Here is a 22,366-nt window from a genome sequence, read left to right as displayed (position 1 = left end):
AAACTAACTCGACGACATTTCCTGTTTCAGCGTTTTTGCTACACATAATGAAATCTCCAATATCTGTTTGTTGTTAAACCTCATAGCAACATTCCAAATAACCAAGTCACCGAGTCTATTCAGCAGAAACTGTGGGAGCCCACACGAAGTTTACAAGGGTAGTGGTATGCATATGAATTGTACCAGTTTCAGGACCAATTTCAGGACAAACACTATCAACAAACGCTTAAGAAAAATATAATATATTCGCTTTATGTAATAGTCACAGAGTCTGCTTAATAGACCGTTTAGACCAAAACGAGGGCGTGAGTGAATTCAGTTATGAACCGCTTTTAGTAATATTCCAGCAATATCACGGCGGTGGACACCAGAAATATTCTTCACATATTGTACCTATGTGAGGTATCGAACTCGGATCCTCGGCGTGACGAGCGATCGCCTTAAACACATGGCTACCTCAACGCACGAGCCGAGTCCTGAACGAAGGTGACATTGATGTGTGCATGGCTATACACTGCAGACAGTTGTAAAAACAGTCACAGTTCACAGAAAAACGATCACCAAATACTTTGTGTCTCATACATAAAATTACACAATCCAGGAGTAGTATATGAGTCATCCAGTTTGAAATGTGCATTAAAGATTGAATCAACTCATTGACAACCTCACGTGGACCTACACGTTTTTCTTCGAGGGGACTGAAAGCAGGGTTATATATCGCAAAACGGGGTGACATATGGGCTGTATAAGGCACCGTAGTGATAAGAGGACGGTATAATTGACCCCCGATGACAAGAGGGCAAAATAACACCACGTCTCGCTTTAGGATTACGGCTTCCACAGACAAAGGAACATTGAACGAAAGCTTTGCCACGGATGGATGAAAATGAAAGCCGTCTTCCACGATATTTTCTTTTGACAAGTATGTTCTGATTTATTCCCATGCGTACATGCCAGCACCTTGTCACGGAGACAATTCAGACATTACTGTGTAACAAATGTTTTGCTGCTGTTGAAGTAGGAGGTCTTACCATACTGACAGAGTGAGTATCGCAGGTTGTGTAAGCGGTCGGAGGAAAATACCTCATCCAGCTTTGCAAAGCTTGTTTTGTTTATTCAAAGCAAGTCTATTTTAATTATTGCCCCACATAGATATCATGGGATAAAACATCAAATCACGCCCCCCCCCCCCCCCCCCAACTTTATTCATTTGGAATCACCGACATTTTTTGTACTTGTCATCAAAAGATAATGTTGAGCGTTTCTATATTCGTGACCATGGGCCCGTTTGTACAAAACAAACTTCACTCAAAGACCACCCTACTAGCTGGAGGTATATGAATATGAATAAGAGATCGTGAGCATGTTTGCATTTTTGACCACCAAGTATTTTGTAATGCTGATGTGTCCTATATGTGGAGACGTTATTTCAGAAATGCTTGTACGGTATAGAGTTTTTGAGTGAGTATGGTTTTACGCCGCTCTCAGCAATATTCCAACATTATCACGGTCACCACAGGTGGGTTTCATACAATGTACCTATGTGGGGAATCGAACCCGGCGTGACGAACGACCGTTTTAACCACTAGACTACCCTACCGTACCATAGAGTTTTTGAACGCTACTTGAAAGAGATACATAAAAGGGAGAGAATATATGGATGTCAGTTACTTTATTGGAAGATGAAGGAATAAGGTAGACCCCGAACCGTCGTGTTCCTCAGAAAAAAAGCTGGCATCCATAAATTCTGGATTGAGTTATAAACTCAACCGGTGTGTTAAATATACTCAGTTTAGTTCAAGGCTTTGGTAAATCAACCTGTTTTCTTCGGAGCCAAAGACCTGCGTGTTTTATGTGTACATTCGTATTGCTTTGCATGTTTAAAAAGTGGAGTAAATGCTTGGAAAAAAGGTTTTCGAATTACTGAACCAAGGCAACAGCGGTGATATGAGCATAGAACTTTGTATCGCTCGTCTGATGTCAGTGGAAATAACACGACAAGCAGGCAGATTCTACTCACTGAAGACACTCTAGCACCCTCAACACCCCACCCCCTTCTCTCACTCTACTGTGCGCCTGTCTGTATGCATGTCTGTTTCATATAGAGGCATTCACGCAAGTTTAAAACTGAATACAGTTAGGATTGTAGGGGACATGCTCAGACTGATTTATAGCTTCTGAGGATCGTCTAGACTGTACATTCTTAAGCAATGAAATATATTTGACTGGCTTATGGGTTGAGCGATTTCAATAGGGCTAACAAGGTTCAGGGAGAAAAAAACAATACTGAAGTAATACAATGTGAAGAATATTTTTTTATGTGTACATGTTCTATTGTTTCAGGTTCACACACGAAGCGTGGAGAGGACAGGAATTTTACAGGCGTTGATTGACGGCGTTCTGAGCCGTTGATGTTACATCATCTTTGGTGAAGAGAAGCAAAACGATCAAATATGTCATCTAAAACCAAAGACAGCCAAGCCTTCCTAGGGAACAACAATTACGACATGGCGAAGAGACCGGAAGACGAAGGCAAATCGGATGATGAAGTGTATTGTGGGATAGGTGGGTGCCGACCCAATGCACTAAAATGCTGTGCAACCATGGGCTTTTTCTCGGCAATGTACAGTCTGTCAGGCTTGTTGACGTCCACCGTCTCCATTTACATCAACTCGCAGATCACAACGCTAGAAAAACAGTTCGGGTTTAGCAGTTCCGTCAGTGGCTTCCTCCTCAGCTGCAACGACATCGGTTACTTGATGACAACACTAGCAATGAGCTACGTCGCTCGTAGGACTCACATACCTCGGGTTTTAGGCCTGTCTACCATTTTGTTTGGAGTCTCGGGTCTTATTTGCAGCATTCCGTATTTTGCAACCAAAAATGACCTTCACCCCTTTGTCAATTCAACAGGGGTCAACACTTCTCAAGTGCTTGGAGGACGATTGTGTAGCATAGGCCACGGTCAAGGTCACAGTAACTATACTATAGGTTTAGGATGTGAAGGAAGGACAGATTCAGGCAATAACGCAAACACACCCGAGTCTACAAGAAGTATGGCGATTGCGCTTATAGCTATAGGAATGATCCTGCAAGGTTTTGGGAAATCCCCTCGTTACCCGTTCATCGCAACGTATGTTGATGATAACGTAGAGAAAACGAAGACAACCTTGTACCTAGGTAAGTATCATTGCCATTGATTTATTTCCAGAACAAGGACTTGCGTCCCAAGGAAATGGGTTTGAGGGGTTATCCCAGTGCCTTGGTGATGTGAGGTGTTGCTCCTGTCACATATACACTCTCCAGTATATTCTGGGGTCTTGTGCTTAGCCTTCACTCGTCAATCTGCAGACGCCTGTTCAATTCCCAACATGGAGGCAATGTGAGGAACCCATTTCTGGTGTCCACCGCCGTGTTATTTCTTGGATATCGCTCAAAGTGACGGAAAACCATACTCACTGAAGAGCTGGTAGGGAGCTGTTTAGATAGAAACATGATAGAAAGTGCAGCCATCAAAACCTTTTTAACTGTCAAATCAAAAGCCGTACCTAAAGAAAGTATACACATTAAGGCTGGATTTGACGAAAGCATTATAATGGTATCGAGACGATACTAGGCTGCACAGTTACTGGAACACTACACAGGTCGAATAACCATTTCTTGTCTATTTCCTTTGTGGCCACGGTGGTGTATACCTCTTTTACCAGAAAGATTTCTTTTAATGCTTTTAACTAAGGCCATCCTTGTTATTAATATGTGTTTCTCATGGTTATCTGCAGCCTCAACCACCAATAGACAGGACAGTTGAAAATAATATATAAAACTAAAAGCATTTTAGTCTCTCAGTATTAATCTTGTATCTTAATCTGTTATGTAGATCGAATTGCTTTGCTTTGGAAACAATGTTTTAAATATATGCAGATAAAGAAAGAAATTGCTGACATGTTATAACGAGTGTGCAACGGTAAGGATGTTTCTTGTTATCACAACAGGGCATAACATTCTAGAGGGAATAACAAGCGTTATTTTGTTACATCACACCGAAAAGAGAATTCGCGGGCAGGAGACGAAAAACAGCAAATATACTCACGTCCCAATATACATCGAAAGTGAAAAATACTATTGATTGGGATAATGATTAAGCCTGAGTTAACAATGTTTCTCTATAACAGTCAGGAGATACGATAAACATAAATGTAGAGAAAGTTCAATTTGTGGGGGTGAATCTTGACAAAAGGTGCCTTATATAATACAGCTTTTAATACTAATACACATACGAAGATAACCGTTGTTTAAAACGTTTCCTTTATAATGACATCACTGTCAAAGGGAAAGGCACAACTCATAAGGCGAATCCGACATACATTATCATATCTTACCTGGAAGAAAGAAAAGAAGGATTACAGCATAAGCATTACAAACCATGCCATAGATGCTGTGTAATATATGGTGCTAATAAACCCAAGACATGCTAACATATATTAAACTGCTGTCGTCGCGGTTCTTTAAGATTGATGGTTTTGACCCCATGTGCTTGATGTTATGTGCTTGACCATGTTATGACTGTGTGCTTCACGCATGTTTTCTCAGTGTACTGACTCACCTCTGCATTCTCTGCATTGGGTGGAGAGTTGTCTGCTACGTAAACACATTGTTTATTCTGTGTAGAAATACTCTGTTTGATTGAAACTAAAAGTGTCCCATCCATTAGTACGACGTAAATGCAAATATCTTGAGAATTGAATTGCTTTTAAATATTAATATATCTGAGAGTTTACACCTACCTGAGATTGTTCTAGTTTATGTTTAATCAATTTGAAACTGGTGCAATAGGCGTTCGCTGTCGGTATACTTTGAGGACACACTGGCGCCCGCATAAAAATACAGACACACACACATAGAAACACGGGCACACAGACAGACTGGCAGACATATAGAAACTAGCACAGATACTCACAGAGAGTCACAGACACAGACACACAAGCACAGACAGACTGACAGAGACATAGGCACAAGCACAGACATTAACAGACAGACTGACAAACACAGACACTCACAGAGAGTCACAGACACACAAGCACAGACAGATTGACAGAGACATAAGCACAAGTACAGACATTAACAGACAGACTGACAAACACAGACACTCACAGAGAGTCACAGACACACAAGCACAGACATATTGACAGAGACATAAGCACAAGTACAGACATTAACAGACAGACTGACAAACACAGACACTCACAGAGAGTCACAGTCACAGACACACATAGCCATGGCCACAAACACAGACAGACAGGCATATATAGCGAGGCACAGACACTCACAGAGAGTCACAGACAGACGCACAGGCACAAACTCAGGCAGACTGACACACAAGTACAAACTCATATGTGATAAATAGCCTATATATGTGCTGAATCCATCGATTGTCACGTGACTAATATATACGTTGCGTTAGATGAGACAATCGATGACGCCTTGATTCAGCATTGATCCATCTATAAAGGGAAAGACAGGTGCGTTCGCTTCATCGGGGATGAACCATCAGGTATATCCTGAAAATACAAATAAAACCCACTTTATAAATTTATCACAAAATATCCATTTTGTATTACCCAATACAAGTGTACTGATTTTTATCAAAATGGTTTTCCCAAGACTCTTTTTATATTTTGGATGACCCTCCTCTGAACGGTTCTGACCAGCCTCCCGCCCATGAGCGTGAAAGACCAGACCCTAACTATTTCATGTAGATATATAATCTCAAGAAAACAACCACAAAAATAAAATACCACACACCAACACACACACACAACACACACAACACACAACACACACACACACACACACACACACACACACACACACACACACACACACACACACACACACACACACACACACACACACACACACACACAACGAAAATACTCTACGTCTTGGTAATGTGACGATGGTGACCTTTAAAAGGATATACGACAGGGACATTCATCGTGCTGTTTTTCTATACACCCATTTCCTTTTGTGGCAAATGTCATGGCCTCCTATTTAATAGAAACACAACGGATATCCTGAAACAGACTGCGGCAATGTTTACGGCTGTGACATTCTCTAAACCAGGGTTATTATTATCTTCGGGTGAGAACATGTTGTTGTTTTCAGTATTGCCGAATAAGCATATTTTTGTGCAGCCTCAGCAGTTGTACCGCTAAATATTACCTACTACCAGCACTTTGTTGTGCAAATGTTACCTACGACCCGCTTGTTGTTTTTGTTGAAATATTACCAACGACCAGCTCGTTGCTTTTGTTGAAGTATTACCTACTACCTTCCTGTCTCTGTTGTTGAAGCATTACCTACTACCTTCCTGTCTCTGTTGTTGAAGTATTACCTACTACCTTCCTGTCTCTGTTGTTGAAATATTACCTACTACCTTCCTGTCTCTGTTGTTGAACTATTACCTACTACCTTCCTGTCTCTGTTGTTGAAATATTACCAACGACCAGCTCGTTGCTTTTGTTGAAGTATTACCTACTACCTTCCTGTCTCTGTTGTTGAAGCATTACCTACTACCTTCCTGTCTCTGTTGTTGAAGTATTACCTACTACCTTCCTGTCTCTGTTGTTGAAATATTACCAACGACCAGCTCGTTGCTTTTATTGAAATATTACCTACTACCTTCCTGTCTCTGTTGTTGAAATATTACCTTCTATCTTCGTGTCTCTGTTGTTGAAATATTACCTACTACCTTCCTGTCTGTGTTGTTGAAATATTACCAACGACCAGCTCGTTGCTTTTATTGAAATATTACCTACTACCTTCCTGTCTCTGTTGTTGAAGTATTACCTACTACCTTCCTGTCTCTGTTGTTGAAATATTACCAACGACCAGCTCGTTGCTTTTGTTGAAGCTTTACCTACTACCTTCCTGTCTCTGTTGTTGAAGCATTACCTACTACCTTCCTGTCTCTGGTGTTGAAGCATTACCTACTACCTTCCTGTCTCTGGTGTTGAAGCATTACCTACTACCTTCCTGTCTGTGTTGTTGAAATATTACCAACGACCAGCTCGTTGCTTTTGTTGAAATATTCCCAGTACCAGCCCGTCTTTGTTGTTGAAATATTACCTACTACCTTCCTGTCTGTGTTGTTGAAATATTACCAACGACCAGCTCGTTGCTTTTGTTGAAATATTCCCAGTACCAGCCCGTCTTTGTTGTTGAAATATTACCTACTACCTTCCTGTCTGTGTTGTTGAAATATTACCAACGACCAGCTCGTTGCTTTTGGTGAAATATTACCTACTACCTTCCTGTCTCTTTTGTTGAAATATTACCTACTACCAGCCCATCTTTGTTGTTGAAATATTACCTACTACCTTCCTGTCTCTGTTGTTGAAATATTACCAACGACCAGCTCGTTGCTTTTGTTGAAATATTACCTACTACCAGCCCGTCTTTGTTGTTGAAATATTACCTACTACCTTCCTGTCTCTGTTGTTGAACTATTACCAACGACCAGCTGGTTGCTTTTGTTGAAATATTACCTACTACCAGCCCGTCTTTGTTATTGAAATATTACCTACTACATGCCCGTTGTGGTTGTTGAAATATTACCTACGTTCAGCCCGTTGTTGAGATTTTACCTACGGCCAACCCATCTTTGTTGTTGAAATATTATTTACTACCAACCCGTTTTTGTTGTTTGAATTGAACAACCCACACACAATAAAATGATTTGAAAATGGTCTGACAAACGTTTCGTTATAGGTATCATCACTGGTCTGAGTATATTTGGACCAGCCATTGCATTCACGCTAGGTGGCGTGTTCAGCAAGATGCCTGTGACGTTGGAAGGTGAGTACTTCATCACATCTCATGGGCAGTTTGGGCATATTCCGCCTTCACGCGACGGCCATTTTGACAAATAGTTAGTTGAATGAAAGCAGCACCAACATGGGTCCCTGTTACTAATAACCGGGTCACATGATTTTCTTGAACAGTTCATTTTCAAGAAGCAACCATTATGAAATGTAAAGTTAACTTTCAACTTTCAGAGGGTTATAAGATCTAAAAAAGTAATCCAGTTTGCGTAACATGTCCGAGTAATCAAACCTGTTTTAGAAGGCTTGATAATGTAACCGCTCTTATTACATTACTTATGGCACTATGCTCTGTTTTTGCCAAGATGTATGTTAGGCTGATATTGTGCTGTGATCAACATGCCTCACTGCACACCTCTCGAACCATAGCTACAACCCTGACACCACGGGATCCTCGATGGATTGGGGCGTGGTGGTTGGGCTTCCTCGTATTCGGGATTGGTGGCATCCTCGCCAGCATCCCCCTCTTCTTCTTCCCCCGGCGTATCAAACCACGTGACCAAACCATCTCCAGTGTGGAGAAAAAGAGGAGAGTTAGCTTCAAAAATGACGTAAAAGGTGAGTTATTTACGTTTATATATTTTCGTACGGTCGAGTTATCTCCCTTGGAAGCAGTAAAGCTTTCCTTGTTTCATTTCCGTCCTATTCATGCCGGATTGGTTCTAGGCGATTCAAACAGTGATTCAAACATGGTAAAACACATCAAATATTGAAAGATCAAAATGTGATGATAATGGCATCAAATGGTATGATGATGACGACCAAACTATGCTGTGCTTTTTATTGTGTTTCTTAACCTTGTACTGTGTAATGAAGATGAATAAAAAAATTGTGACGTGAATTGTGACGTGTTCTCTTATATTCATGTGACAAGAGTTGGTGAAGGCGGTGTTTCGGTTGCTGACCAATCCTATCTACGTGTGCATGGTGCTGGCTACCTGCTTCACCCTGTTCGCCATCAGTGGGATGTTGTCTTTCCTACCTAAATACATCGAAGTCCAGTTTCAAATACCAGCATGGAAGGCAAATATAATTCTAGGTAAGTTGGTATATTCACCGATATCATTCTAGGTAAGTTGGTATATTCACCGATATCATTCTAGGTAAGTTGGTATATTCACCGATATCATTCTAGGTAAGTTGGTATATTCACCGATATCATTCTAGGTAAGTTGGTATATTCACCGAGATCATTCTAGGTACGTTGGTATATTCACCAAGATCATTATAGGCATGTTGTCGTATTCACCAAGATCATTCTAGGTATGTTGGTATGTTCGCCAAGATCATTCTAGGTATATTGGTATATTCACCGAGATCATTCTAGGTACGTTGGTATATTCACCAAGATCATTATAGGCATGTTGTCGTATTCACCAAGATCATTCTAGGTATGTTGGTATATTCACCAAGACCATTCTAGGTGTGTTGGTATGTTCGCCAAGATCATTCTAGGTATATTGGTATATTCACCGAGACCATTCTAGGTATGTTGGTACATTCAACGAGATAATTCGAGGTACGTTGGTATATACACTGAGGTCATGCTAGTTATGTTGGTATATTCAACGAGGACTGCCTCCTTGGTCGAGTGGATCGAGCGCTTGTCTGGAGAGCAGAAGGTCTGTGGTTCGACCTCCGTACAAAAAAGGTAGTTAAATACTTGTTGTTACCCAAGCAGACTCTCATTTACGCTGCCACGACTTTGCGACATGACGTGACGTGACGTGACGTGACGTGACGTGATATTAACGTCAGTAAGAATGGAAATTACGTTACTGTAACTTTAATGTATTACAGGGATGGTAGTCACATAGTGTAATTTATCTCACAGATAATGCAGTACGGTCTTGTTTTCTGCAGAAATTACGAATAATTCGATGATTTTCGGAAAAGAGACAGATTACGCCGCATCAACGTTTTAGAACCGATGAAACATAGCGTTGCATAATAGTCGATACACATTATTTTGACAAGGTATATACGTATCGTTGCTTTAACGTTGTGAAATAACGTTATAGAGTGACGTAATACTAACTGTTTGTCGACGTCGTGTCATGACGTTTCCAATCTACATTCTACAAATGCGCCCTGAACTGCGATGCACTGTATGTCAAAAGGAAACTGCAAATGACAATTTCTCATCTCAATGATACAGGTGCCCTGAACGTGGTCGCTGCAGCTGGTGGCTCCATGCTAGGAGGTATCATCACTTCTAAGCTGAAGTTGCGACCCATAACCTGCATTATCTTCATCACGGGGATAGCCTCCGTGTCCGTAATCCTCAGCGCTACCGGCTTCTTCCTTGGATGCTCCCAACCCCACATCGAAGGGCACCGTGCTACTCAGTTGGCCAGGTGAGCTACACAGTATTACTTGTTGCTGGTTGTTGTTTAACGCCACACTCGGCGGTCGGTAAATTATCGAGTCTATGCCAGAGAATCCAGTGATCAACATCAAGAGCATCGATCTACGTAGCTGGGATACGATGGTAGGTGTCAACCACGAAAGCGAGCCTGACCACCCGATCTCGTTTATCGCCTCTTACGTTATGTAACAACCGTCTGTCTATTATACTGGTTTATCCATGAGCTCATATCAAATGTCAAAATGTGTTTTTGAATAGTATAAATTTATATATTATGGAGTATGATCACGACCTGTAACGCGCTGAAGTCGCGACCGTTCCATTAAATACGTGGCAAAAGAATCAATTAGTTTTCGCTGAAACCCGATACCGTTAGTCACCTCTGGCAACAAGCATGGGTTACTGAAGACCAGTTCAGAGGTTTCTAAGCAATAATTACACCCTTTCATATACTGGACAACAAAAGTTAGGGCTGTATCATATAAATTTTGAAATTATGAATAATGATCTATCTATTCATTGACACACTATCTGTCTATTCATTAAAACATAAATCATAAAAATACCAATATCCCTAACTTATTTTGTCCAGTATAGGTTTATATACTGCTCGGCTGGATGCTTGGTGGCAGACGTGTTCGCCAGTCACGTGTTCGCAAGGCCCCTGATGTTGGTGGAATGCTCCTTAAGATATGTTTGATCACCCGTTAGATTCCTGAGGAATTTGTGGGGAGATTGAGTGGTGTGGCTGTTTGTGGGTAGTCGGGCCAGAGGAAGGGGTGGTTGGTGGATTGTGACTGAGAACATTGATGAATTAACATATGATGTACCTTTTAATACACAAATTCAATTATGTGATGCTTCTATCTGTCAGAAATTGATGTCTGAGTGTCAGTACTGTACGCATGTGTACGTTTAGACAGTCGAGAATGTCTTTGTTAAGATGTTTTTATTCACACATTGTATTGCAACAGATCCAATCCAAATGGCCGAATTCGATAATCTGAAACAAAACATTGAACTTCCCACCTCCTATGTTAACGCTTTGATTAAGATTTCTGAAAATGCAAAACTTTGTTAAAAGGAAACTGGTTATTTGGTTTTGTAAACATGCATCATCAATCATCAATAACAATGTTACTAGTACAGTACGGAACTGCAGCTGTACGCCGTAATGGCGGCCTGTGGTGTGGCGTTCGCTCGTCACGTTGAGAGACCCGGGTTCAATTCTCCGCATTCGCATGTGTGAAGCCCATTTCTGGTGTCAACCGCCGTGATAATGCCGGAATATTGCTAAAAGCGGCTTAAAACTAAATTCACCCACTCACTGTCCATGGTGGGCATAGACAGGGTGGACATGTTCCCCTGAACCGAAAGTGCATAACCTAGTTGCCATTGATTCCCGTCAGCTGGTTGACGAAGACGAATATCTTTGAACTAGGCAACCCAGTCAGCCTTTCCCGGTATGCAAACCAACCAAAACAGGAGATGGGATTTGCCCCCGAGGCAGACCAGTACAAGAGCATCTTAGACGCAACAAAACAAGTTCAGCCATACTGAGTGTGCAAAGGCAACATGGCAGCCATAAATCCCACAAACAATGGCAAACTGTTGAAACAGCACTGGGACAAAGCCTCAGCAATGTACCTTCACTTCCAACAGACCCGAAATTGCACATAAACGTTGGCATTATTCTCTTCGAATTATGTGATTTTCTTGTGACTAGTGACCCTCTGAATGTCTGAAGTTGGCTTTGATTTTAGTTTTCCTCCGATTTCAACACCTCATCTGCCAATAACGTTTCTGATAAACCATTGTGTTATTTGTGTATGTCAGTTGAACCTTTGATTTACGAACTGACAAACGGAGATCGGCTAGTGAATGTAAAACGAAGGCTCTAGATTCTTATTCCACAAATTATAATACTCAGATGGTGTAAAACGAAGTTTCTAAATCCTTATGTGATGCACTATAATACACAGGTGTAGTAAAACGAAGGCCCTAAATCCTTGTCTCACACATTATACTCAGATGGTGTAAAACGAAGGCCCTAAATGCCTCTCTCACACATTATAATACTCAGGTGGTGTAAAACGAAGACCCTAAATCCATATCTCACACACTATAATACTCAGGTGGTGTAAAACGAATTCCCTAAATCCTTATCTCCTATAACACTCAGGTGATGTAAAACGAAGGCCCTAAATCCTTATCTCACACATTATAATATCCAGGTGATTTAAAACGAAGGCCCTAAATTCTTATCTCACACATTATAATACCCAGATGGTGTAAAACGAAGGCCCTAAATCCTTATCTCACACATTATAATACTCAGATGGTGTAAAACGAAGGCCCTAAGCCCTTATCTCACACATAATAATACTCACGTGGTGTAAAACAAAGGCCCTAAATCCACACCCCACACGTCAGAATACTCTGGTATTGTAAAACGAAGGCCCTAAATCCTTGTCTCACACATTATAATACCCAGATGGTGTAAAACGAAGGTCCTAAATCCTTATCTCACACATGATAATACACAGGTGGTGTAAAACGAAGACCCTAAATTCTTATCTCACACAGTATAATAATCAGGTGGTATAAAACAAAGACCCTAAATCCTTATCTCCTATAACACTCAGGTGGTATAAAACGAAGACCCTAAATTCTTATCTCACACATTACAATACTCAGATGGTGTAAAACGAAGGTCCTAAATCCTTGTCTCACACATAATAATACTCAGATGGTGTAAAACGAAGGTCCTAAATCCTTATCTCACACATAATAATACCCAGGTGGTGTAAAACAAGGCCTTTTAATCCATATCTCAACATTATAATGCTGAGTGGTGGAAGGAAAGCCTTTAATCCATATACCACCAACACAGTAATACCCAAGTCGTGTAAAAAGAACGCCTTAAATCCATATCCTATACATTAGCACGCTCTAGCTGTAGAATGAAGGCCTTAAATGCATGCCCTACACGATTTCAGATAAATGACTAACCGTTGAAGCACCGTGTCTATGTCACAACGCCCCCGTACCTGCATTATCTACTCTGGGAAACCACGGAAACTAGCCTTGCTCCAATGCTGTGCAGAAGGTTAAGCCCTCGGATAGATAGTGATACTTACCTTAAAGAGGCAAGTCTTGACTAGCGGACACGGACGTCATTCTGTTCGAGGGTTAATATTTTTTTTTCAGTAATTGTCATATGAACGATTATTTATTACTTTAGAGGCTAATCCAAGTTTACATGGGACTGTTCGAATGTAGTTCCGCGGATCCGTGCAGCTGAACTGAAAATGTCATGTATAAAAGGTCATGGCCCTGCTCGCAGTGGCCTTCACCGATAAACCACGGTCGTCAGCAAGCATTTACACCTGATATCTGTTGCACAATGTATTGCTGGTGTGTACAGACGCCAGACCGTGCACTTGATCAGAGTTATGTATCCACTTGGTTGTGTAACTCAAATATATACAATCAGCATAGAGTATGCACGTTGCAATGGATATCAGCAAAATAGTAGACGCGACCTTGAAATTGCTATCATTCAAAAGCGCTTGACTCAAACCCTTGCTTTGCGCGGTGAAGTGAAAATAGCACCCTGCAAATACATGCATTATGTTACAAGGGTGTTACTCTTATTGGTACTGACCTATATGCGCAGCTACAGCATGTAAAAAGTTTAGTCTGCTCTCATTTTTATAGGAGATGACTCACACAAACCCAGTGGTAGGTCTTGCATGACCCTGAACCCGTGAGGATCCGGGTTAGAATTGATCTTCAGTAACCAATGCTTGTCGTGCGAGGCAACTAACGTGATCAGTTGTTCAGGCTCGGATGATACATGCCATTGTATCCCCTTTCCGTAGATCCATGCTCATGCTGTTGATCACTGGATAGTCTGGCATAGACGCGATTATTTACAGACCAGCACCATGTAGCTTGATTATTGCCGCCTGCGGCTTAAACTCCTTCACTCTATGACCCTAATTTCACCATGCATAAATCTTATGTGTTGATGCAAACTAGTTATATTCTAAAATTTAAATTATTTAATGCTTTTTTTCTGACAGCGACATCCAACTATGTCATTTCCACGTGTACGTAATTGAGTCTGGGTCAACTATATTAGTGGTTGATATAATGAGTAGCAATTCAAGACGTCGGGGTTTAATGACTCGTCATTCTGATACGCTGTGTGTTTCCAGTAACACGACAGCACTGCCGCTGACCTGCGCATACAACTGTGGATGTGACGTCAACGACTTTTTCCCCGTGTGTGGCGAGGATGGTATCAGCTACCAATCACCATGCCATGCAGGATGCCCGTCGATGGACCCAGAGGTAGTGGGCTCCTTTTACATATTCACGCTACGCAAAAAAATTACATTATTCTTATGGCTAATTTAAAATTTAAAAAAATGAAAATGCCATTATGTTTGAACATTATTTTCCTATCGAACCCTTGCTTGACAAACGTCAATAAAATATGAACATATACGTTTTAACACCCGGTCCCCTTTACGAATATGGACAAAATACCACATCAGTTATCATATTTACACACAGAAGATTTTTCTAGGGTCAGATTTGATCTGAAAAAAAACAAAAACAAACTCATATAAATCGATGAATTCAGCTTGGAATCCCCCTGGGGGCCTCCTTTTCAAATTCCTTAATCCTGAATTAAGCGTTTATATCTATGAATGTTCGCTAAGCACTTATCCTGAGGGAACATGTCTTTTGCTGTAAATTTGTGCGAATGAACATATGTTTGCAATTTAGAAACATATCCTGTGTGGTTTCTTTAAGCCATTTAGGGAAGACAGTGATAATTTCTGCAGAGGACAGAAAACTTGAAAAGGACTATCGTTGTCAGTACAAATATATCCTTAGGCTCATTCTTGTTTTGATGGGATGGATTTGAAAGAAAATGTGACAAATGACAAATGTCAAAGCAGCAGCTTATCTGACAGCAGAGACAAGGTCAACATGCAGGTCAGGCTGTCTAGCAGCCATTGGTAAATCAGTATGTCCAATCATAGATTTGAGGTGCACGTCACTATTTGTTTACTTTCTTACAGTATTTTCTTTCCTTCAATGGCTGCTCCCAAACAAGTTTACTATCACATGTGTTCGTGGCCATCCATGCATCTAAAGGACATGGTAACACATGACATACATTGTACCTAAGCTCGCGTTTACAAAAACAAGAGTAACAAATGTTTAGCGGTTAAATTGTTTGTAAGCACAAATATGGTTATATATGCAAACTCCATTTTTGTTTTTGATGACTCTTGAAGTTAGGGTAGCCTAGTGGTTACAGCGTTCGCTCCTCACTCCTCAATTCCCAACATGGGAACAATGTATGAAGCCCATTTCTGGCGTCCCCTGCCTTGATATTGGTTGAATGTTGCTAAAAGCAGCTTAAACCCAACTCACTCACTCACTTAAGGAGCACGCCATGGTATGTTTCAGTTTTACAAGGGATGCAGATGCATCTCGGGCAACTCCACAGCAGTGCCTGGCCTGTGTGAAAGCAGCTGCAGTAACCTTTACCCTTACGTCGCCATCATGTTCTTCGCTGCCTTCACAGCGACCCTCGGAATGATGCCAGGATTTATAGTCACAATTAGGTCAGTAGAAATGAACGTTATAATCCGCCGCGTTTTATAAACCCCTCTCTTCTGTTGTAAATGAATGGCTTGGTGTTTCTGCCGCTTTGAAAATGTTCCGTTTATATCGACCCGCGTCATCCCAATGTATAGGGAAACCCGAAGTGATGGTGGTCCGAGACATTTTCTGATGAAACCCTAGAGCAATGGTAGGATAACTAGATCACGATCATAGGATTCTGGCGCGCCCAAGGCACGCAACTCTGCTGAACGAATTGCAATGGGTTGTTTGTTCCTCCTTCACTGTCAATAATCGATCTGACATATACACGCATCAGTACCGTTATATTTGGACAGACCGATGAAAATGTAGAAAAAGTTGATTGCTTAAAGTAATGGCAATCAAACCATATTTGACATTTGTCAGTGAAAGTTTCCTTAGTTGCTGTTAAATGGTAATTTATAAATATGTAAGACTGAACTGTTTTACAAATCATACCTGCAAATCACTAATCGAGGGCTCCATGCAAACAGTAAAAATATTCCTTTATGAAAGGGAATCTCCGAAGGTCTACGGGACGGTGGGGTAGCCTAGTGGATAGAGCGTTCGCCTCAACTCCAGGTTCGATTCCTCACAATGTGTGAAGCCTGCCGTGATATTGCTGAAATATTACTGAAAGTTAAACTCACTCACTCACTCACTCACTCAAAGGTTCATTTTTGTTGATCTGTTTCGAGACACACTAACCGCCTATCTGTTCTGTTTATGTCTATGCTACAAAGGACGAGTACTGTGTTGAATAAAGCGAAAGAACAGGACACAAAAATTATCCACAATACATAAAAGCAAAGCTTTATGGTTTTGCACGCTCGAATGGTCGATTTAAACCGTTTTCGGGAAATATGATATGCTTGTCTGATTGCTTGGAAATGTGATGCTTTGACGGTGATTAGCGGATAAAAGAGTCACTTTACACGACGCGACATCCTACTGTGGTTATCATTATTCACCTGGTGAAGGAACAAGAATTTGCTCTGAAATGTTGTTTACAAATTAAAAGATGTTGTTACCCATAAAAGCGTGTCCTGCATTCATCCTATACGGGTGTTCTCGTGTGTTTACACAGCATGATCGGAGTCAGAGGTATAAATTCATACGAGATGGCAGTGTGAATCCACTGAAAACATAATTCCGATATGTAATGAGCTCCTTTGTAAACATATCTTACGAAACATCCTTATGTGAGGATACGATGACGCATTGGCGCAAACATAAGATCGAAATCGATTGTGGAAACGAAGGCGTATGATACATTTCTGCGAAGGTTGTTTCCTGAAATTACGAGAAACGGCCCTAAAATCTATTAGTCGTTCGTTCGACGACAAATCTCTTCCGCGAACTGTCATAGTTATAATACGTTGTTTTGACGTTTCATGTTCCATGTTCCAGAAGCGTGTCAGAAGCAGATAAACCGCTCGCCATAGGCTTGTCAGCGTTCCTCAATACCTTACTAGGTAAGTAAATAGGCTGACAGCTGAATAGATGAAGGTCAGTTCATATGTTACATGTTACCACACTGAGGACAACGGAAATTCGGACCATGTTCATTCAGCAGAAAGTTCAGTGCACCGTGAAAATTTTATAGGGGGTCACCTCTGGAGGAGGGGTATTCTCCATAAAATTCATCATCACCCCTCCTTGCCATGAATTATGGACGGACCCTTATCACTATCTTTATAGAGAGTTGATGGTAGAGTTACGACTGACCGATTGCTCGACGTTTCACGTTATTACGTCATATATCCTCGTACAAATGGTCACGTCGAAGCTAGGTTAGACTTACACAAATTACTTAACGATAATTCGGTGTGGTTCATCCTTAATATAACCACTTTCACCAAATCACATTTGTACCATGGGCAAATGAAACGTTAACCGTGTCTTTAATGTCACTCACCAGTACCATGACAGCTAAACCACCTTAGCAAACACAGTGGGTGTTGGGTAGCCTAGTAGTTCAACCGTTCATTTCAATACCAAAGGCCCTCGTGGGTACAAAGTCTTCTACCAATTTATTTGCTGGAATATTGCCACAAGTAAGCATAACACCAACAGCAACAACAACATCGTTTTTTAAATATATTTAATAAAAATATGTATCACTCACGGTAATTCCAATCTAACAGTTTTGGCCACAATGGAATGTAGAATTTATGATGAAAGAGAATTATAATTTTACTGTTTCTAGGTTGGTTCCCAGGACCAGTGTTGTTCGGGAAACTAATCGACACGACATGCCGTACATGGGCCACTTCCTGTTCCGGTTCAGGGGCGTGTCTCCTTTACGACTTACGTGGCTTCAAACTCAAGTACCACACCGTGTTCGTCGTAACAAGAGGAAGCTCTGTCCTTCTCTATATCATAGCCTTTGTAATCGCCAAGAAGAAAACCAGACCTTTCTTTTTAGAAACGCCAAAGGTTGACAGCCCCGAGAAAGAGAAATTTATTGTGAAAAATGGGGTGAACGGGCAACTGCGTCATAGTAAGGTGTAGTGCTGAAGGCTTGTTTTGTGAAGTGTAGTCAAACACTGGACAAACATAGCAACAGTGCCGATAGGAGTTGATTTAACACTACCTATCATTATCTGGTTTGTGATAATCCAGCGCTCTGCTGACCAAGACATCGACGGTGCTCTTTACAGGACCAAGTTCATTAAAATGTAACCTTTCCCTTCAGTTGGATCAACACCACTGAAGCTCAGGTCACAACTTTCTAATCAGACAAATCGAGTCTATTAAAATTCTGGGTATGATTTAGCGAAACATTCAGCAGTATTTATAATAATATTACTGGCATATTGAAAGTGGCGTAAAATATACTTCATTCATTCTACACCCGGTCGTTTCTTCCTTTAGAATGTAATGTTTTCCCCCATGATCCAAAAAGGGCAGGGCGACAAGGGGTACACGTATTTCAAAAGAGCATGCAATGACAGATTTCCAAAGAGTGTGTTCCGAAATTCATGCATAGCGGTTCTTAAAGACACAAAGAGCACAGCTAATTCAGTTAACTTCAACATTAAGTTGAAACTAAAAACCTTCAGATATTATTATCAATGATTGTATCAAAAAAAAGGACATGACGCCAAATAAATAGCGCATGCGCAAAAAAAAATAAATAAAAAAGTAAATAAAAAATAGTGCATTCTCCAACTAAATAGGACATGCGCCCAATAAATTCAGAACGGCATTGCACCCTGATCAAAACGCCTTAGGGAAACACTGGATTGTAAGGTCAAAGTTCGCCATTACGTCATGTGACCTATGCATTAGGTCTTGATTCAGATACACTTATGTTTTTTCATGTAATGAGACGGTCACTATGCCAGTTAGACATTTTGTCGAAGACATCAGGAAGCACAGTTGAACGTGAAGTATTAATGCATGCGCCACATCTAATGTTACCTGTAACATCTGCCCAATGAAAGTTAAAATAGAACAGGGATATACACCACGGATAATCGAAAATGCATCACTGTTAACGTTTCTTATACATCATCATGACAACATGTACATTTGTATGCATGTATATTGTGAGAAGTCTTTACCCCACCAAATATCTCAAGATGCGTCACAAGTGATGAAAACACCGAGGTCAATGTCATCATCTTATTCACCCAAATGACTTACCTCCTTTGATTTTTTATACTTGAAAATTTTATTTTAATCTCAGTTCCATTATGAAATATATATATATAATGACTGAATGAAAGATGCGATCTGATGATCCGATGATCTGATATTGTACAATACTATCTGATGTTAGTTACTGACTGTGATTCATTTTGAATTCATTGATTCAAATAATGTCTGTATATTTTATTACTTTGATATTATTCATGCATTTTAAAGGTGATATATATGTAATAGCGTATTTTGTTGTATTTAGATGTGAATAGAAGAATGCTAGTTCCAAAAGAAAACCCCATCCTAGTTAAAACTGTTTATCTGGACATGACTTCTCCCATTTCATATGTTTGGACTTAATGAAGAAAAACTCTTTTCCATTTTTAAAATATTTCGCTAGGTTATCTTTTCAATTTGCCCGAGACCAAATTCCGTATGTAGTTTGTAGTATTTCTGGTATCTCGGGATATATGTCCAATCCACATGAGTCCAGATTAACGAATGTCCGCTTTAGACACATAATGCACATCTTGTAAGCTGCAACGTGCTTTACCGACCTACATAAAAGAAGAAAACTTGATCATAGGTGTGTGTTATAAAAGTGTAAAACTATTCTTAAATCTGATAAAGAACAACAAAATGATTGTGATATTTAAAATTAATGAATTCTTGCAAATATATCGTTTTCGTTTATCACTTACAAGAATAAAATTGAGAAACCGTTTTGATGAAGCAGCATTTGCCTCTCTGAATTTAAAGGTGTACTTAAGATTAAATTCGACTGAGAAAAAATCATTTGATTTATAACAATGGATGCAGAACATTTTACCCAACGCGATTAAAAAATCAACAAAAAGGTTCAGCAGTTGGTGTCAGCGTTATGATACATATTGTAAAGAATGAGACCGAGAATGTGTTAACTTCTACGCGTGCACCTTGGGACATAACATTAAATGTCTCTGCAATACTAAAATGTGTCCAAAAGTTTAGTAGTAATATTTTAGGTACATAACGTGTTTTGTATGTTTCAATATGAGCAAGTCTTTAACTCATGTTGTTATGTACTGGGATAATATGTAAACATAAAGTCCTATATGAGTAAAAATCGTCTTTGATCGTAGATTTGCTCAATATGAGATTTTCACAGATCGCCTTTGCACACTTTAACCATTCTGTTGGTTCTTGAATGAAAATTCCTCTTGCAAGGCTCTTTGCCATTTATTTGAACATATGATATGTTTGATACACTAAAATGTACCATACCATGTAACCTTAATAGTCAAATTTGGTCTCAAGCTTTAATTGATTTATCACATTCCCTGCCCATCTGAAGAACTGTGGTGGTAGATAATTCAGCTTCGCTGCTCCTTCACTTTGGAACAGCCTTCCCGCAGTCATCAAAACAGCGACATCCTTTGACTTCTTCAAATCCTTATTGAAGACCGATCTTTTCAGGAAAGTCTATGGGTGACTTATACAACTGCTACAGTTTTGTACTGTAGCTGTACACCCGGCGCGCCATGAGCATACACTTGTGTGTAGATATGGCGCCATACAAATGGACACTATAAATATTATTATTTTGTAACGAGGTGATATTAAATGTGTTAAGTGTGTATGCTTGTGCTAGTCGGTAGTGATGCTGGATGTTGGTTACTAAGGGATACCCAACCACAGTTTAACATGGATAGCCCCGTCAGACACAACTGACTCCTGACCGAACACTTACAATCCATCCAATCCAATTACATTCCCTCAGTGACAGGGTCAGGCAAGGTAAGAACAAGTACCATCCTTTCATGTATTTTTGGTCTGACGCTGTTTGGTTTGACCACACTTGCATTTTCCGGACAGACGCTCTATGATTTAGACCACGGAGGGCATTTTATAACGAAGTAAGTGGGGTCTGAGGGACTCCTGGTCAGCATCACTGACAAATGAACTGAAGGGGAACTAACTCTTCACATCTTAGTTAATGGAACGTGACATGAGTTTTCATTTTGTAATGTACATGTATCCTTATATCGGGTGCTTTTAAAAAGAGATCTTTTTTATTTTTCTTCACAATGACCACCTGCATATGTTTGCGTGTATAAACCAGTTATATTATTATGATGTTGTGATTTAGTGGTAAATGAATGTGAAATAAACTGTTTTCTTTAGTTGAAGTTTCTCGCTTTACTTCCCTTGGAACCCGTGAAAATATGTAGCCCATGCTGGTCGTAAGAGGCGGGGGGAATCGGGGGGGGGGGGGGGGGGGGGGGGCAGTCTCGGGTGTCATCATGCTTATCCCAATTGCGTAGATCGATGCTGATGCTGCTGATCATTAGATAGTCTGGTCCATACTCGTTTATTTACAGACCGCCGCCATGTAGATGGATTACTGCTAAGTGCGTAGTAAATCTAAATTAACACCAACGAACCAACCAACCAAGAAGGACACGCCATGAAACATGTTATAAAACAGGACCTATCCCTAGATTTCTTCACCACAAAACAAACTTCGTCACCATGAACACTCATCAGCAATAGTCCCACCATTAACATTACAAGTTGGCAGAAATTATAAATAACACAAGTATACCAAATACACAAGAAGATTGTACTAACAATCCCATAGCACGGTGTGATAACACTTTGCTATTCTGAAACACTCACCGTACCTGGATTATCAATAGCTCACTCTTTGGATTCACTTCCCTGTTTTGTTCTAATTCCACGAAGAAATAGATATTGAGCAAAGTACGTCAATTAAGAAGCTATTTCCAGGTCTAAATGGATTAAATGTATTTTTAAA

At 40.3% G+C, this 22,366-nt stretch overlaps 1 protein-coding gene across 3 annotated transcripts in view; it reads left to right on the top strand.

Moving 5' to 3' along the window:
- LOC137278047 (solute carrier organic anion transporter family member 2A1-like) overlaps positions 1 to 21,728 on the top strand; it is a 30,679-nt gene extending 8,951 nt beyond the window's left edge. The window contains exons 1-10 of one of the 3 annotated variants that reach the window (XM_067810100.1): positions 722 to 922; positions 2,344 to 3,180; positions 7,771 to 7,857; positions 8,253 to 8,441; positions 8,758 to 8,922; positions 10,042 to 10,240; positions 14,475 to 14,610; positions 15,745 to 15,902; positions 17,332 to 17,396; positions 18,131 to 21,728. In XM_067810100.1, coding sequence (XP_067666201.1) covers positions 2,454 to 3,180; positions 7,771 to 7,857; positions 8,253 to 8,441; positions 8,758 to 8,922; positions 10,042 to 10,240; positions 14,475 to 14,610; positions 15,745 to 15,902; positions 17,332 to 17,396; positions 18,131 to 18,435 — 2,031 coding nt within the window. In that variant the 5' untranslated portion in view covers positions 722 to 922; positions 2,344 to 2,453 and the 3' untranslated portion in view covers positions 18,436 to 21,728. Of the gene's footprint in view, positions 1 to 721; positions 1,044 to 2,343; positions 3,181 to 7,770; positions 7,858 to 8,252; positions 8,442 to 8,757; positions 8,923 to 10,041; positions 10,241 to 14,474; positions 14,611 to 15,744; positions 15,903 to 17,331; positions 17,397 to 18,130 lie in introns of those variants that run through there. The other 2 variants (XM_067810101.1, XM_067810099.1) reach the window with 2 other exon arrangements.
- Positions 21,729 to 22,366: the final 638 nt, after the last annotated feature.

The sequence above is a fragment of the Haliotis asinina genome, chromosome 3 (genome assembly GCF_037392515.1).
Source record: "Haliotis asinina isolate JCU_RB_2024 chromosome 3, JCU_Hal_asi_v2, whole genome shotgun sequence".
NCBI classification, from domain to species: domain Eukaryota; kingdom Metazoa; phylum Mollusca; class Gastropoda; order Lepetellida; family Haliotidae; genus Haliotis; species Haliotis asinina.
This window is presented reverse-complemented; position numbering and strand designations above follow the sequence as displayed.